This window comes from Mustelus asterias, chromosome 3 (assembly GCF_964213995.1).
Source record: "Mustelus asterias chromosome 3, sMusAst1.hap1.1, whole genome shotgun sequence".
Classification (NCBI taxonomy): domain Eukaryota; kingdom Metazoa; phylum Chordata; class Chondrichthyes; order Carcharhiniformes; family Triakidae; genus Mustelus; species Mustelus asterias.
The window spans coordinates 142296388-142315937 of NC_135803.1; the positions used below are offsets into that span (position 1 = coordinate 142296388).

General features: G+C 42.3%; 1 protein-coding gene across 1 annotated transcript in view; it reads left to right on the forward strand.

Annotated features, from left to right (window-relative positions):
• The window catches only part of LOC144491881 (tubulin tyrosine ligase 3-like), a 59192-nt gene extending 44737 nt beyond the window's left edge, over positions 1-14455 (forward strand). Inside the window, exons 12-17 of the mRNA XM_078210171.1 lie at positions 3467-3656; positions 6967-7115; positions 9371-9614; positions 10441-10876; positions 12638-13007; positions 13674-14455. Of these exons, the coding sequence (XP_078066297.1) occupies positions 3467-3656; positions 6967-7115; positions 9371-9614; positions 10441-10876; positions 12638-13007; positions 13674-14455 (2171 nt within the window). The remainder of the gene's footprint in view (positions 1-3466; positions 3657-6966; positions 7116-9370; positions 9615-10440; positions 10877-12637; positions 13008-13673) is intronic.
• Positions 14456-19550: the final 5095 nt, after the last annotated feature.

Sequence of the window (19550 nt, forward strand, 5' to 3'; positions counted from 1 at the left end):
CTTCATTGTTATTTCTTTATTCCATTATACATTCATTTCATTGTGAAGTTTTATAATATTATCTATCAAAATCAATGTTTAACTTTTAACATTCGATTGACAAGGACGGGATGGACCAAATCATTTATGACCTGTTGGGTGTGCCTATCTCTAAGCTAAACTATGCAATGTTGGGCGGTGGCATGGTGGCACAGTGGTTAGCACTGCTGCCTCACAGCACCAGAGACCCGGGTTTGATTCCCAGCTTGGGTCACTGTATGTGTGGAGTTTGCACATTCTCCCCATGTCTGCGTGGGTTTCCTCCGGATGCTCTGCTTTCCTCCCACACTCCAAAGATGTGCGGGTTAGATTGATTGGCCATGCTAAATTCTCCCTTAGTGTCAGGGTTATAGGGGTAGGTCTTGGGTGGGATTGTGGTTGGTGCAGACCCGATCGGCCGGATGGCCTCCCTCTGCACTCCAGGGATTCTAAGAAGATATCTTTTGGTTGTAATCCAATCCAAAATGAGTGAAAGCTTTTCCTAGACATTTGAAACGACTGTTCATCTGTCACTTCATCTGTCCCTTTGCTAGAGGAATCTCTTTCAGATTTACTGGATCTCTAATTGGTGTCATAGAGAGGCCAGGTCACCCGGAGGTGTCAGGGAAAGTGTAGTTGCCTGGAATGGGCATCCTGGCAGCAAACCAGGGGGTAAGCAGTCCAGGCAGGCTCATAGGCCCTCCTTGTCCTCTCAGCTGCAGACCACCCTGTGACCAGGTTGGGGAGGCCATTTTTACATTTGAAGTTAAAGAAGAGAGGGTGCTTTCATCTTGGGCTGCTTTCTCCCTCATGTCACCACCAAAAAAATGTGAGTGTGCCAAACTTTGTAGAACTGACCAGTCAAGCAAAACCTGACATAGTCAGATTCACAGAATTATACTTATCAGTCAATTGTCCCACAGAGCCACACACTTAGTGACACATGTGGCACTTAGAATTCTTAAGTCAGCTCCAGACCCTATGAAGTCTCATGGCATCGGGTTAAAGTTAAAGTTTATTTATTAGTCACAAATTGGCCTCCATTCACACTGCAATGAAGTTACTGTGAAAATACCTTAGTCACCACATTCCGGCAGCTGTTCGGGTACACTGAGGGAGAATTTAGCATGGCCAATCCACCTAACCTGCACATCTTTTTGGACTGTGGGAAAAAACCGGAGCACCCGGAGGAAACCCACACAGACACAGCGAGAACATCAAACTCCACACAGATAGTGACCCAAGCCGGGAATTGAACCCAGGTATCTGGTGCTGTGAGGCAGCAGTGCTGACCACTGTGCCATCGTGCTGGAGTACCTTCTGTTGATTACCACCTCTCAGCCTCCTTCCTCTGGTGAATCAGCACTACTCCATTTCAACACCACTTGGAAGATGCGGTAATGGTAGCAAAGGCACAGAATGTATCCTAGTGAGGAACTTCAATGTGTATCACAAAGAGCGGCCCAATATTTCCAGCATTGAACTCTGAAGGATGGAGTTACCAGACTGGGTTTGTGCCAGATGGTGAAAGAACTGACATGAGGAAAAAAAAATTACTTGATCTTCTCCTGGCCAATTTCCTATCCTAGTTGCATCTGTCCATTTTAGTATTTGTAGGAATGGCCATTGGACAGTAACTGGCGATATTCACTCGTAACTGTGAATAATAGTGTCTAAAAAAAAATACATAGTTCGAACGAATACACAGCATTCAGTTCCATTCACAATTCTGGAGATAATGAAGTAGTCCATACCTGCTTGCAGCAAGATCTGCCAAACATTCAAATTTGAGTTAATAAGTGGAAAGTAATATTTGAAGCACTCTAATGCCAGACAATGACCATCTCCAACGAGAGACAGTCTAACCACCTACCCTTGGCATTCAATGTCATTACCCTATCAACAATATCCTGGAGTTCTCCATTGACCAGAAACACCACGAGCTCCAAATTCCCCTCCAAGTCTCACACCATCCCAACTTGGGAAAAACATCATTCCATTATTGTTTCTGTGTCAAAATGCTGAAGTTCCCCAACAGCACGGCGGAGTAGCTTCATCTGCAAACTGACCTTCTCAAGGACATACAAAAAAGGGTAATAAATGTTTGCCTTGCCAATGATGCTCAGATCTGTCAGTGATTTTTTTTAAAATTCCTGTTATGTACTGAGTTAACTAATTTCAGACAAGAAACAAGAATAAATATCAGGTTCTCTGGGTTCGGAAGAAAAATTAGTCAAGTGTCTTGCTTCTGATTGCTAGCCACTGATTCCCTTCTTGAAGTTCACTCTTGAGGATTTTTGGTAAGCAGAGGATCGAACTGAGTTGTGATGCCTGCCGCAGTCGAATAATACTAAGTGATGACTGCACAATGTTCAACACCATTCGCAACCCCTCAGATACTGAAGCAGTCCATGTTCAAATGCAATATCTGGACAATATCCAGGCTTGGGCTGACAAGTGGCAAGTAACATTCGTGCCACACAAATGTCAGGCAATGACCGTCACAAATAAGATACATTCTAACCACCGCCCCGTGACATTCAATGGTGCTACCATCACTGAATCCCCCACTGTCAACATCCTTGGGGTTACCATTGACCAGAAACTCAACTGGACTCACCACATAAACACAGTGGCTACAAGAGCAGGTCAGAGGCTAGGAATACTGCGGCAAGTAACTCACCTCCTAACTCCTCAAAGCCTGTCCACCATCTACAAGGCACAAGTCAGGAGTGTGATGGAATACTCCCCACTTGCCTGGATGGGTACAGCTCCAACAACACTCAAGAAGCTTGACACCATCCAGGACAAAGCAGCCCCCTTGATTGGCACCACATCCACAAACATCTGCTCCCTCCACCACCGACGCTCAGTAGCAGCAGTGTGTACTATCTACGAGATGCACTGCAGCAATTCACCAAAGATCCTTAGACAGCACCTTCCAAACCTATGACCACTTCCATCTCAAAAGTCAAGGGCAGCAGATACATGGGAACACCACCATCTGCAAGTTCCCCTCCAAGCCACTCACCATCTTGATTAGGAAATATATCGCCGTTGCTGGGTTAAAATCCTGGAATTCCCTCCCTAATAGCATTGTGGGTCAACCCACAGCACATGGACTGCAGCGATTCAAGAAGGTAGTTCACCACCACCTTCTCAAGGGCAACAAATGCTTGCCTGCCCCACGATGCCCATGTCCCACGAATGAATGAAAAAAAGCTGCCTATCAGTCACATAAGAATGGCTACTTTAGTGATGTATCATAGGGGCGTTGGTGTCTATAGAATTGTTTCCTAGCAAAGAGTTAATGCCTTCCAGAGGGAAGAAGGAGATAGAGAAATTGGCAGTAAAAAAAGGGGAAAAATAAAAGTACTTTGAGTTTTGTTTTTAATATGGATATATTTAGCCAGTGGACACACAGAAGATACGTTTGTCTTTTTCTTAGCTTTTCACAGACAGACTCAAAAGAAGGGCGGTGTTGTTCCAGTGCAACTGGTCGAGACAGCACTCCGTGCCTGTGAGGAGTACTTAAACACCATGGACCACAAGGATATTGATGTGAGTCTCGATGCACCACCAGCAGTAACAGAAAGATGCTGGGAAGAGACCATCCAACAGTATTACGAGGTCATTCAGTAAGTATTGATTAATCCGGCAGATAAATCGTGCCTGATACATTCGCTCACCTCAAAAAAACATTTTTTACTACTGATCCTATTTCTAATTATTTCATTTTGACTTCGAAAGTCTCTGTTGTTTCTATCAGATTTCAGTTTGTAAAATCACATTGACAACATAATATTGCACTACAGCAATCTTATCACAAGAGCCTGGATAATTCGATTCAAGATTGGAACCTCAGTGCAGTGTTTTATTGATAACATCCATCAACTTAAGTACTTACCCAATGTACTATTTCTATTATTCTTGATACATATCACTTTGATTCAAACATACTACCTCAATGCACCATTGTCATTAAATAGGCTAATTGATCCAGGCATGAAATTCCAAAGTATCAATCCCTGTTCTATTATAGGTATTATTGATCAAAGGGCACAGATTCTACTACCCTTCCTCATTCCTGTTGTGCAGAGGTGTAATCACTGTGAGAATTGATGAGTAACAAGACAGATAAATGAACAAGAGGTTTATTTTGGAAAAACAACAAAATACATAGGACAGCGCTAAGAAAGCTTGTTAACGCAACGACTCCCAGACTCCAACTGTCAATCGCCTCTCCACAATTGGCCCAAGGGTCATGTGATTCCCCCTTCCGCTTCTAACCTGTTGAGAGCATTGCGGTTTTTTAACAGGTGCTTCAGCAGTCAATGTACTTTCATCTGAAATGACAGCACAAAGGCTTCCAGTTTGCACAGGTACTCTAGTGCCGGTAACCTCCAGGAATAACAGCAGAATGGACTATTATTTAAATGGTACAAAATTGCAGCATGCTGCTGTGCAGAGGGACCTAGGTGTCCTTGTGCACGAATTGCAAAAAGTTGGTTTGCAGGCGCAGCAGGTAATTAAGAAAGCAAATGGAATTTTGTCCTTCGTTGCTAGAGGGATGGAGTTTAAAAACAGGGAGGTTATGGTGCAGCTGTATAAGGTGCTGGTGAGGCCACACCTGGATTACTGTGTACAGTTTTGGTCTCCTTACTTGAGAAAGGATATACTGGCACTGGAGGGGGTGCAGAGGAGATTCACGGGGTTAATTCCGGAGTTGAGAGGGTTGGCTTATGAGGAGAGACTGAGTAGACTGGAACTATTCTCATCGGAATTCAGAACAATGAGGGGAGATCTTATATAAAATTATGAAGGGAATAGATAAGGTAGAAGCAGAGAGGCTGTTTCCACTGGTGGGTGAAATTAGAATTCAGAAGCATGGCCTCAAAATAAGGGACAGCAGATTTAGGAGAGAGTTGAGGAGGAACTTCTTCACCCAATGGGTTGTGAATCTGTGGAATTCCCTACCCAGTGAAGCAGTTGAGGCTACCTCATTGAACGTTTTTAAGGCAAAGATAGATATATTTTTGAACAGTAAAGGAATTAAGGGTTATGGTGAGCGGGCGGGTAAGTGGAGCTCAGTTCACGAAAAGATCAGCCATTATCTTATTGAATGGCGGAACAGGCTCGAGGGACTAGATGGCCTACTCCTGCTCCTAGTTCTTATTTCCCACCAGAATAACTTCATTGCAATGTTAACATAAGCCTACTTGTGACAATAACAAATAAACTTTCAACTTTGATATCGGCCCCATCTCATGTTTATTGGATCCGGTTCCACTTACAATCGCTGGAACCGCAGTAAGGTATGGCAGGGACAGACTGCACAATCTCTTGGGGCACTTGTGGCAGTGGAATACTTTGTGGCAAAGGAAGGCGGTTTAAAGCATCCACATTGACAATGTGGATGAGTGGCTTATATTGGAATGTATAATCAGAGAATCATAGAATCCCTACAGTGCAGAAAGAGGCCATTTGGCCCATCGAGTCTGCACCGACCACAATCCCACCCAGGCTCCATCCCCATTTACTCTAGCTAGTCCCCTGAATAAAATCAAAGAATCACACAATAATACAGCATAGATGGAGGCCATTTGGCTGATTGTGCCTCATATCCCGACATATTTACCCACTAATCCCTCTAACCTACGCATCTCAGGACTCTAAGGGGCAATTTTTAGCATGGCCAATCAACCTAACCCGCACATCTTTGGACTGTGGGAGGAAACCGGAGCACCCGGAGGAAACCAACGCAGACACGAGGAGAATGTGCAAACTCCACACAGACAGTGACCCAAGCTGGGAATCGAACCCAGGTCCCTGGAGCTGTGAAACAGCAGTGCCAACCACTGTGCTACCGTGTCGCCCTATCATATGCCATCAACAGTAGAGCCCGATGTTGTACACTCACTGAAGTGATGGGGGGGAAGGACTTTGTCTTCTCTGATCCGGTTTATTTGGAGATGGTGGATAGGGTGCCAATCAAGTGGATTGGTTTCTCTTGGAGGATATCAAACTTTGCGCGTTGTTTGAGCTACACACAGCAAGTAGAAAGGATTCCGCCACACTCCTGACAGGCTTTGGGGAGTATGGAGATGAGCTACTCACCGCAGGATTCCTAGTCTCTGACCTCTCTTGTAGTCACAGTATTTATATGGCTGGTCCTGTTCAGTTGCTGGTCAATGGTAACCCCCAAGATGTTGATATTGGGGTGTTCAGTGATGGTAATGCCATTAAATGTCAAGAACAGATGGTTGGATTCTCTCTTGTTGGAGATGATCATTGCCTCGCATGTTGGGGTGTGAATGTTACTTACCACTTATCTGGCTGGGTTTCATGACCCTTGAGGCCATGACCCAGAAGCTGAAGGTGGGTGAGGGCTACAGGAATGAATAATTAAGTGTCTTTCCTGGACGAGTTCTGAGTCAGCTGGAGCTGGAGTCTTTCCACTGACCCTTTGAGGAATCCTGTTGACAGATTCCCCACATGGTAATCAAATCCAGCCAATTAAATCCCCTCAGGATACGAGGAAAACCCAATCTTCCAACTTTCCTGACCAATAAACTACTACAGCCTCTAATGTCTCTCTGCCTTCCTCTAAACATCATTATTGCCTCTAACATACTGACGCTTCAGGATGGTGTTAAGAAGCCCTCCAAATCATTCCCATATATTAATAAATAATACCAACGTAGCAGATATGTTGAACTGAGCATGGAATCCAAATGTTCCAATCCTGTTACTAAAAATTCCAGAGATTTCTGGAAACATTTGCTTATCAAAATATGATTTTTCTTTTCCTATTTATTTGCAGGATATTCTTAGTCTAAAAACATAAAATGCTGTAGTCCACCTGCCCCAGTGGAAGTCTGCCAGGATTAGTTTCTGGAAGCTGTATTTTGTACTTTTGTATTGCTTTGTCATTTGTCTTTATCTCAGTGAGGGAGCAACAATTCAGAACTGGAAGGTCTACGCTGCTGTTTGTGAGAATATGCTGAAGCAGCTACAGGAGGTGAATACACAGGTGAAGATGGAAGGAATGCGGAACATCTGGATTGTGAAACCTGGAGCCCAGTCCCGTGGTAGAGGTATGGAAACAGAATCAGAAATCCAAAGCGACCGGTTTGAAACAAAGCCAAAAAATCTAGTCTGGTGTCCCTTATATTATAAGAGGAAAGAGATCATGAATTATTTACACACCCCACCCCATGTATTGGAACAAGTTTCTATTACTAATAAACCTTCAATATGGTCTTTGTATGGGAGGGTTAATATCACTGATACACTATTTTGTCCTTTTACTGTGAGCAGTTTACTGGGTGGCACAGTGGTTAGCATTGCTGCCTCACAGAGCCAGGGACCTGGGTTCAATTCCGGCTTGGGTCACTGTCTGTGTGGAGGCTGCGTGTTTTCCCCGTGTCTCCGTGGGTTTCCTCCAGGTGCTCCGGTTTCCTCCCACAGTCTGAAAGACAGGCTGGTTAGGTGCATTGGCCATGTTAAATTCTCCCTCAGTGTACCCGAACAGATGCCGGAGTGTGGCGACTAGGGGATTTTCACAGTAACTTCATTGCAGCGATAATGTAAGCCTACTTGTGACATTGATAAATAAACTTTAAACTTTAAGTTTACATTACCAATACATCTTGTTACCTTTCAGGCTTTTTCTCAGCATGCTAAGGTGTTCATAGAAACATTGAAGATAGGAGCAGGAGGAGGCCATTTAGCCCTTCGAGCCTGCTCCGCCATTTATCACGATCATGGCTGATCATCCAACTCAATAGCCTAATCCTGCTTTTTCCCCATAACCTGTGATCCCATTCACCCCAAGTGCTGTATCCAGCCGCCTCTTGAATAGATTCAATGTTTTGGCATCAACTATTTCCTGTGGTAATGAATTCCACAGGCTCACCACTCTTCATGGCTAGATGTTAGGCTCCATAAGCAAACTAGATAGTCAGTCCAGATTTAATGAATCCTTATTTGTAGTACATTGTTTACTGGAGGATATACAGATTTCCCACTACACGCATTCAGCGATTCTTAAGATAGAAAATATCATGTCACCAAACCAGCATATGCAGTCTAACATGAATTAGTCAAATTTATACATGAAATATGAGAAGCAAAAAGACACCCTTTAAAACAATACATAAACGTTTTCGAAGTTGAGAAATGCTGAAACTTTGTCGTTCTTTGTAATAGCTTTTGAGTAACAGTTTCCTGGAAGCTAACTGGGAGATAATTTCTTCACTGAGTTCCTCATTGCTCACTGATGTACAGAGCAAAGTAGGGAATCCAAGACTCAAGATGTTTGTGTATTTTCAACGCATCTCTTTTGCTGTTGTAAAATCATGTGCTAATAATCTCGGGAATAATTGTCTGGTTTCCGACCCTGCCCCATTGTGGGCAGCACAGTGGTTAGCACTGCTGCCTCACAGCGCCAGGGACCCGGGTTCGATTCCCAGCTCGGGTCACTGTCTGCGTGGAGTTCGCACGTTCTCCCCATGTCTGCGGGGATTTCCTCCGGGTGCTCCAGTTTCCTCCCACAGTCCGAAAGATGTGCTGGTTAGGTGCATCGGCCATGCTAAATTTTCCCTCAGTGTACCCGAACAGGCACCAGAGTGTGGCGACTAGGGCATTTTCACAGCAACTTCATGTAAGCCTACTTGTGACACTAATAAATGGATAAAATAATAAAATAAATAACCCAGGAGGAATAAAAGTTACAGCTTCAATTCGAATAGCACAAGTTACTTGTGGGGGAGAGATCCAGAAGCCTCGTGGCTGAGATGGTAAGCGTTGGGTGTTATTTGATCGTGAGGGCTGGGCAAAGCAAGTAAACTGGATCGAGCAGGTAAGTGGAAAGGCTCATCTCCTGGATTATGTGGATAGCACCATCTAAAAAGAGGCTGGAAGTAGATTCATTAGTAACTTCCATAAGAGAATTAAATAAATATCTGAAACAAATAAAATGACAGGAGTATGGGGGACAGGATTAATTAGATAATTGCCAAATTTTTGTCACAGGCACAATCAGCCAAATGGCCTCCATCTATGCTGTATTATTATGTGATTCGTTGATTTTATTCAGGGGACTAGCTAGAGTAAATGGGGATGGAGCCTGGGTGGGATTGTGGTCGGTGCAGATTCGATGGGCCGAATGGCCTCCTTCTGCACTGTAGGGATTCTATGATACACTGAGTGCGTTCTTAGAATTGGAAGGTAGCAAGTGTTACCAGCAGAGCCGTCACTGTATCCTTTGTTCATTCTGCATTTTCCAACAATTTGCCTGAATTGTAGTTTTAATGGGGTGGAAAGAGATTTTAATTGTCTGTCTCTGCAGGAATCACTTGCATGAACCGACTGGAGCAGATTGTGAAGCTAGTTTGTGGCCAGACAACTCTCATCACAGATGGCAAATGGGTAGTGCAGAAATACATTGAACACCCGCTACTCATTTATGGGACAAAATTCGATATGCGGCAGTGGTTTTTAGTGACCGACTGGAACCCTGTAACGATCTGGTATTACAAGGACTGTTACCTGCGCTTCTCAACTCAAGCATTCTCATTGGACAATCTGGACACGTATGTATCACCACGGCATCATGCCTTTTGAATGGAATTCACTGCAGAGTATCATCACATTCACTGTGAGAGTTAAAAGTGAGGAGAATATGCATTGAGTGCCATCAAAGCGTTGGGAACTTTGGGCGATTAGTCAAGTTGGGATGCAAGGGATGTAATATCCCTGACCTTCTACCAAAGTTCAATATAATAATCAGTAGTTGCACCAGTTGCTAATGGTGGTTGACATACAAGTCAGTCAGATTTAACAATAATTGCCTATCTGGACAACCCATTCATTTTCCAAAATACCTCTCTATGGGTATCATATACCTAAATTTTGGCGCTTAATTTTAACTGTTACCCCTTCCCTGCTTCATCTAATGGAAAACAGGTAAGAAGAGGTACTTAAAATGGACTGTAGAACTTACTCCCGCCTTTCTCACTCAAATATGACTGCAGTTTAAAGTTGAAGATGGCAACAAGTTACCAATATTCACTGTATATGTGGAAATCAGGTACAATGATGGCACCTGGGGCCAATTTCATTGATGTATATCATGGAATCGCACTTTGATATCTGTCAAAGTAGACGTATGCAAAATCTTACAGGTTTACTCTACTTTTTAGCCTGTTGAATTAGGGTTGATTCTTAGGATTGAAATGGTCAGTTATGGAATTTCAGCCGTATCATATTCCACAGCACGTTGTAAGTCAGTCATATCTTACAAATATTTTTGCCTCATAATGCAAAAGAAATGCTTTATTTTGCATAGTGCACACACACCACAAAAATAATTATGATCCATCATTTTGCAGGTAACAAATTTCTCTTTGTGTCTTTCAGAGCAATTCACTTATGCAATAACTCGATCCAAAAACACTTTGTGACCTCCTCCCACCGTCACCCATTAGTTCCTAGAGAAAACATGTGGTCCAGTAAACAGTTCAAAGAGTATCTGAACAAAAATGGCTTTGAAAACATCTGGGATGATATCATCTCCCCCGGCATGAAGAAGGCAATTGTGAATACCATGCAGGTAATGCAGGACATTGTGAAACCTCGCAAGAACAGTTTTGAGTTGTATGGTGCCGATTTCCTACTGGGAGAGGACTTCAAACCATGGCTGATTGAAATTAATTGTAGCCCCACAATGTCAGCCTCGACATCTGTAACAGCCACATTGTGCAGCAACGTTCAAGAGGACACAATAAAGGTTGTTATTGACCGAAAGAATGAGAAGACCTGTGACACAGGTGGATTTGAGCTTCTATATAAACAGGTAATGTAAAACATCACTGAATAAAGGAGAAAGTGACCCTGTTTAGAGAGATAAAGGAGGTGATTGCTTCCTGCTCAGAATACTGTAAACCTGTTACAGTGAAAAAAAGATGTGTTCTCTGGTTACTGGCCCTTCTATCACTGGAAATGGTTCCCCTTCATTGGCTCTATCCAAACTACTCTTACTCTCCTTTGCTCTAAACGAAACAACTTCAAATTCTCTGGTCCTCCTACATAACAGATAACATTCTTGGTACTATCCCAGTAAATCTTTCCTGAACCCTCTCCAAAGCCTTGACATACTTCCTAAAATGTGGTGCCCAGAATTGACCACAATGAGCTGGAGTTTTGTCGAGTCAGAGAGACTCTGTTGACGTTTAAAAATGATGCCTGGGACCTGATTCCAGGATTGAGCAATGCATAAATAGATTTAAGAGAAAAAGCTGCCAATTAAGCAATGATTTTCCTTAGGCACAGCTGTTTCAATGGACTAATGGATGTCTGGGCTCTCAGCCAAGAATGGCTGATACAAATCAACCACAACAGGCTAGCAGAAAGAGCACTCAAGTTGATTGATGAAATTTAACACAAAGATTTGTGAGGTGATGCATTTTGGCAGATGGAATAGGGAGAGACAATATAAAGCAAAGGTGACAGTTCTAAAGAGTGTACAAGGACAGAGGGATCTATGGTTCCTGTTCATCGACCATTGACGGTGGCAGAACATATTGGTAAGTTGTTAGCAAAAACATATGGAATATTGGGCTTCATAAATAGAGGTGTTGAGTGCAGAAGCAGGAAAGTTATGCTGAGTCTTTATCAAGGTCTGATTAGGCCCAAACTAGACTACTGCATCCAGTTATGGTCACCACACTTTAGGAAGGATGTGAGGATCTTTGAGAGGGCATGGAGGAGATTTATAGTAATGGTTCCATGGTTAAGGGATTTTAGCTACAAGGTTTGGTTGGAGGAGCTGGAGTTCTCCCTGGAGTAAAAGAGATTCAGAGGAGATTTGATGGAAGTGAACAAGATGATGACAGGTTTAGTTAGATAAGGTAGCCAAGAAAAGCTTCTCATTAGCTTATATTACATGGATTAACAACACATTTAAAATTTTGGGCAATAGATGCTGGCAGGTTACGAAGAAGAACATCTTTATACCGCAAGTGATAATGACCTGGAACTTAAGGTTGCGGAAGTGTGGATAAATAATGATTTCAAAAATAAATTGTATGGGCACTTGTGGGAAATAAACTTGCGGGATCACAGGGAATGGAATTAATTGGATTGTTCTACGCAATTGGCTCTGTAGGCCAAATGGCCTTCTGTGCCTTAATGACTCTCTGTGATACATGCAATCCTTAAAGCATCTTAACAACTCATTATCTCCCATTCCACCAGCCTGGTTAATTACCTGTGAGAAGCTTAACAAAACAAATAAATAAGTACAAGATCAAACTAAAAAAATATATTGGATCTTTCTTTTCCGAACCTCCTGAGACCAATTCAGACCACCAAATTAACTGTGATTTAATATTATTTGGTATTCCACCGACATTCTGCTTGTAACAATCCCGATTGCACCCAAGAACCGGTCCAGCCCTTTCTTGAAGGCATGCAGCAAATCCAGTAATTCCATTATTTTCTGACCAAACGATTTAAAACTTCGTCCCAATGTCACCAACGTTCAAATAATGTACATAACCATGAATGCTGAGAGGCAATCTAGCTTGGCTTTGATTTGATTTACTTTCTTTGACAGTGCACAATGGCCGTTCCTCTGTACCTGGGGATAAACCTGCTGGTCGAAGGTTCAAGCATCAGGAAACCACCTGCACCCGTTCCGAGGAGCCAGAACAATGGTCTGCGTAACATCTCCGAAACTGTGCAAAAGATCTGTGGTCTCACACCGCAAGGCTACCCAGGCATCCTGAACAATGATGTAAACAAAGCAGCGAATGCTGAAAATTCCAAGAATGAAGATGGTTCAAAAATGTGCAGCAACCTTGGCAAATCAAAATTGCCCTTTACTGACAGCAATCCGGAATTTGCAAAGCGTTGTCCCATTTCCAGCATTTACGCTAATGCAAAGAGTTACAGTTCCAGCAATATAAAGAATCTCATCAATTTGGGTAGTGAAAAAAATCCTATAATGCCCAATCATCATTGCACTGCAAGGATTCCATTTAATGGCAATAATTCCTGCATTTCAAAGAATTTGCTAAATTTCAATAATTTGAGTATGGTAAGGAATCCCATAATTCCCAACAATTTCAGCGTCACCAAAAATATATTGTATGCGACTAGTTCCAGCTCTACAAAAGAGCACAATCATTCCAGCACTCCAAGCACCTCTTTAAATCCCAGTCACTCTCGCACTGGAAAAAATCAAACAAATTTGACTAAATCCAACTCCACAAAAGATCCTTTAAATTCCAATAATTCCAGCGCTCCAAGCGATTCTTCAAATTCCAATAATTCCAGCGTTGCAAAAAATCGATCAAATTTGACTAATTCCGGCGCGGCACAAGATCTCCTAAATTCCAATAATCCCAGCACTCCAAGCGATTCTTTAAACCCTGATACTTCCAGTGTCGCAACAAAACCATTAAATGTAACTGATTCCAATGAATCCATTGAAAGGGATCAATCAAATCCCAGCATTGCAAACAGTTCTTTATATCCCAATGAGCCCAGTCATACAGAAACTTCTCCCATTTCCAGTAATTCCAGTAATGTAAATACTTCCACAGCTCCCAATCCTAACGTTGCAAAAAATTATAATAATATTTCCCCAGATCCCAACAATATTCTCCAAGACCATGGCAGTCTCAACAGTTGCAGCAGCAGCAAGGAGAAAAGTCTTGACACCACCACCAACTTCAGCAAGATAAAAATGTCCAATGTTTCCAAACATTTCCACAAGGCAAGGAATTGCCCCACTTACAGTCGTAAAAAGCCCAGGAAACTCAGCAGCCCCAAGGTTCTAGGCACCAGTATCCTAAAGGCATGGGATGAGATGCAGGAAATGAAAAATAACATTGCTGTGACAGCTCAGTCTACTGAGAGTGAAAGGGATACCCACATTGACTCAGGTGACATGGAGGAACAGGATTGTGAAGTGTCGAGGTTGAGCAAGGCTGAAGGGATTAGAAAAACTGGCAAGCAGCGTTTACAGCCTAAATCCAAAATCTCTCAGATGAGCATGTCCGTAAAGCACCTAATCCTGCCCAATCGACAGATACTCAGGGATCCCCTTCATGTCAATTTGAAATGCTTGAGCCTTGACATGTTGAACTTTAAGGACAGGCAGAGCTCAAGATCCTCTGCTTCCACAGATGCCAACAGAGTTAGAACCATCCATGAGAAAACTACTCCATTGCGTTACTCCTACAATTCACCACGGCTGCAACTGAAGGATCAGAATATTCCACAGCTCCACATTACTGGCTTGCAGCATCATTTTAGAGCTTCAAGTGATATCAGCAACAGATACATTGAAACTCATAAGAACGCAACGAGTAACCTGTTCAACATCAAGAAGCATCTGCTGACAAGCTCTTTCCCACTCTTTCAGTAACACGATTGCTGTGCTGATGCTCCAGTTCCTCCAATAAATTGAGGGTGTTTCTGTTCGATGTCTCAGTGAAAAGAAGGACTTGACTTGAGTGGCCCTTTCTAACTCTCTCACTCACACAAAAGCAAACTTTCTGCACTTCCTGTCAAGGAATTCCTGCTCTCGGCGCTCATCGTTACATCAAATACAATTGGCACTGTTAGACAGGCAATGCTGTTTTGCAAAGAAAAAGCTCCTTTTGAAAGATAATGCTTTATAAAAAAAAATTAAAAGTCAACTGTCAGGTTAAATAGGTTTAGCTGGAAAACTGAAGGTGATTTTAATAATGAATCATTGTTCTCATCATTGATTTATATTATGAACTGTTGTTTCTCTCTACTTTATATATTTTTTAAAAATCCTACCTCTGCTTTTGTCAATCTACCAGCAAAATTGAATACATCAGAGGCAAACTGAAATACTACGAAAGCAACAGAGCAGAATGGATCAGACACATTAGATATTGATAAGATGCAATCAAGTACAATAAATACTGAATGTAACAAAGTATGAATCGATCTGACAGCGTCTATAATGTTAATCCTATGCCTGTGTGATTTTCCTGTATACGAAACCTTACTTTTTGATGATGTCTTATTGTGGCTCTGGTCAGACCCCATTTGAAGTATTACGAGTAGTTTTTGGCCCCATACCTAAGGAAGGATGTGCTGGCCTTGGAAAAGCTCCAGAGGAGGTTCACAAAGAATGATCCCTGGAATGAAGAGCTTGTCGTATGAGGAACGGTTGAGGACTCTGGGTCTGTACTCATTGGAGTTTAGAAGGATAAGGGGGGGGATCTTATTGAAACTTACAGGATACTGCGAGGTCTGGATAGAGTGGATGTGGAGAGGATGTTTCCACTAGTAGGAAAAACTAGAACCAGAGGGCACAACCTCAGACTACCTCTGTCCTTTAAAACAGAGATGAGGAGGAATTTCTTCAGCCAGAGAGTGGTGAATCTGTGGAACTCTTTGCTGCAGAAGGCTGTGGAGGCCAGGTCATTGAGTGTCTTTAAGACAGAGACAGATAGGTTCTTGATTAATAAGGAGATCAAGGGTAATGGGGATGAGAAAAATATCAGCCATGATTGAATGATGGAGCAGACTTGATGGGCCGAGTGGCCTAATTCTGCTCCTATGTCTTATGGTCTTATGGCACGGTAGCACAGTGGTGAGCACTGCTGCCTCATAGTGCCAGGGACCCGGGTTCAATTCCAGCCTCGGGTCATTGTCTGTGTGGAGCTTGCATGTTCTCCCCGTCTGCTTGGGTTTCCTCCGGGTGCTCTGGTTTCCTCCTGCACTCTAAAGATGTGTGGGTTAGGTTGATTGGCCATGCAAAATTGCCACTTGGTGTGGGGGGGGGGGGGGAACTAGCAAGGTAACTACATGAAGTTACGGGGATAGGGCCTGGGTGGGATTGTTGTCGGTGCAGGCTTGATGGGCCTGAGTCCTTCAATTCCTCAGTTCAAACTGTTGAGAAATTGCTACGCTCTAGCCGACACTATTTTTTACTTGCCAAACTGCTGTTTAATGATTTATATAATACTTTGATTTGATATTATTAAAATAAGGAATGAATATCTGATTTTAAAATGAGGACTGAATTATACCTACACATCTTGGTCAAAGTATGCTCTCCTCCTATATCCCATATCACATGCCCACTATATTTGGTCCAATTCCCTATGTACAAAAATATAGGTGATCAGCTAGATGACTTCTGACTATTAGGTACAATCAGCACTCAATATAAGTTGAGTGATGCTGGTCATTTAAATCCAGCATTAATATAAACCAGGAACGTCCATGATTTTCCAGATGTTCAGTTGCTTTGACTCCCCATATCAACCATATCTGAGCGAATGGTTAGGAGGCTCCCAGTCCTGATGCCTCTGCCTCCATCACTGAGCTGGCTGCTAAAAGATGCGTAAAAGTAGACCAATGATGACTCATCCAATATTTTCTTTCCCAATGGGGTAGGGAGGGGAGGTGTAAAACAAAACAGCAAGAAACACTGACACAAATGATAAACTTGGTGCAGGTTTTTATAAATGAACACAATCATTTTCCTGATATGTGTGCATTGGGCATTTTTGGAAATGACCAATTTCTCAAAATCCCCTGAAGCCAATCAGAGCAAAAGCATGAGACAGATATCAACCAACAACAAAGGACAGTCAGTTTTTGCAGTCAATCTCAGTAAGTTCAAAGTTAACAGCTGAACAAATAAAAATTAATACAGTACCATTTACGTTTATTTAGCGTCTTTCTCATCACAGTACTTCAAAGCACTTTCACACGATCAACAATTTATTTTAACTGCAGTGCTTGTCACTTTGGTAGGGTGTCAATTTCTCCTCCGACTGCATCCCAAAAACAATTGACCTTGGAAAGGTAATGTGGTGTCCGCTGGTATGTGTGAAACCTTCCTTGAGTGGGGCACCAGAGGGACTGGCATTGCTAACATGGGGGTGACAATATTTAATTTTGTAAGTTTCCTTTGCGTTATGGTGGAGTTTCTTTTATAGTTTTGCTCCTTTAAAGAGGGACATTTTTTGAGGCATTTCGTTGATGGCCTTATCATTTCATTAAGAAAAAGCATTCTATAAACAGCCAAGAACAAGTAACACAGCAATATTACTGCATGTACTTTCTGATAGTTTGCAAAGCACCCAACCCCTCAGAAAATACAATGTGAAAAGAACAGCCGAAATGGTCTGTTACTTAATGTAATCTCAGTGCGTTGAGAGGAAAGTAACCGACTGTGGGGAGGAAGAGGGTGAATGCTTGCATAACTTTAGTTAACACTTGAGAGGCATTGCAACCCCATTTGCTGCAGAATGGAGCAGAAATGGAACCTGCACAGAAATCCAAACACAGAAAGTTGCATTCCCAGAATCTTTAAACATAACCAACGGGACATTAAAAAATCTCATGCAATATGCTTCACATTACATTTTGATGACAAAATAAGATGTCAAACAAATTATTCGAATTGCCAAATTTGTCACGTTCCATGTCAATGCTGGAAACGTAATTTCTTAGCATGCCTCCGTTGGTTATTTAATTATTTTCATTAAGGATTACTTTGATCTGCGAGCAAGACATTAAAATTGCCTCAAAATAACATCTAATTGCTAACACCTTATTTAAGGCAATTGCCAGTTTGACTCAAGAGGTCAACCATGCTGTGGGGACTTGATGGATTGAATTATAAGGACAGGCTGAATAGACTGGGACTTTTTTCTCTGGAGCGTAGGAGACTGAGGGGTGATATAGAGGTCTATAAAATAATGAGGGGCACAGATCAGCTAGATAGTCAATATATTTTCCCAAAGGTAGGGGAGTCTAAAACCAGAGGGCATAGGTTTAAGGTGAGAGGGGAGAGATACAAAAGTGTCCAGAGGGGCAGTTTTTTCACACACAGATTGGTGAGTGTCTGGAATAAGCTGCCAAAGGTAGTATAGAGGCGGATACAATTTTGTCTTTTAAAAAGCATTTAGATGGTTACATGGGTAAGATTGGTATAGAGGGATATGGGCCAAATGCATGCAATTGGGATTAGCTTTGAGGTTTAAAAAAAAAAGGGCAGCATTGACAAGTTGGGCCGAAGGGCCTGTTTCCATGCAGTAAATCTCTGAGTCTATGACTCTTTCCAATTATGAATCAGATTTTACTGCACCATGAACAAGCAACAACCTATATGATTATATCAGTGCATTGGAATATCGGTTGTAAGAGCTCTTGTGATCTGTAACATTTCCACTACCTTCTTTCAGAAAGGAAACACATAATGACAGCAACTGTAAAAGCATGTCCATCATCTTTACCTGTACGCTGTACCATTTAGATTCAAATGCTGATTTGTGGTGGCATTTTGGTAGGCTAATTTTATCTCTGTTCCGTTTTCTTGTAGTTAAGCTACTTTTGAGTATACTTCTACATTTGAAGTGTCAAGTGTTGAGAGTTTTCTTTTAGTTTGCATATATTATACTGCGGTTTTTTTCAAAGCCTTAGGATTTAATGATGCTTCAATTACTCTTTATGTTAATAATTATTTTTCTTCTTTTATTTGACTCAAATGTTGTCCTTGTAACTGTCTGAATTGTTACCTGTAAACTTCAGTGTTTTGAACATACAGGATGGCTTACACAGAGTCTAAAAGAGAATTGAGCAGATAATGTCCATAATGGAGCTTCAATATTTGAAATGGTTAAAAAATGTGAGTTCTTTCTTGGGTGTATGACCGCCCCACCTAGTTTTTCTCCATGTTCTTATCCACGGAAAGACCTTCTACATCAAAGGAAAGGACTTCTACATCAACAGAAAGAAAAGAGAGACTTGCATTTAAATGGATCTTTTCACGATATCTCAAAGCGCCTTACAGCCAATGAAGTACAGGGAAAAGCTATTTCTTTTATCCATTTTTTAGATGTGGGCATTACTGATAGGACATTAATTTGCTCAGCCACTCCACAGACTGGTTAAATTAGCGATAGAGTATACTAGGGAAAGATGTGTTAGTGGACCAGCATTCTCACTTTAAACCGAATACATATTTTCAGGTTAGCATGGTAGGATTTGAATTTGGAATCAGGATTATTAGTTCAGGCCTTGGGATTACCAATCCATCTAACCTGCATATTTTTGGACTGTGGGAGGAAATCAGAGCACCTGGAGGAAACCCATGCAGACACAGGGAGAATGTGCAGACTCCACACAGACAATCACCCAAGTCTGCAATTGAACCTGGGGGTTCCTGGCACTGTGAGGTAGCAGTTCTAACCACTGTGGAAAGGGTGGCATGGTGGCAAAGGGTGGCACAGTGGTTCGCACTTCTGCCTCACAGCGCCAGGAACCCGGGTTCGATTCCCAGCTTGGGTCACTGTCTGTGCAGAGTCTGCTCGTTCTCCCCGTGTCTGCATGGGTTTTCTCTGGTGCTCTGGTTTCCTCCCACAGTCCAAATATGTGCTGGTTAGGTGGATTGGCCATGCTAAATTGCCCGTTAGTGTCAGGGGGACTAGCTAAGGTAAATGCATGGGGTTAGGGGGGTAGGACCT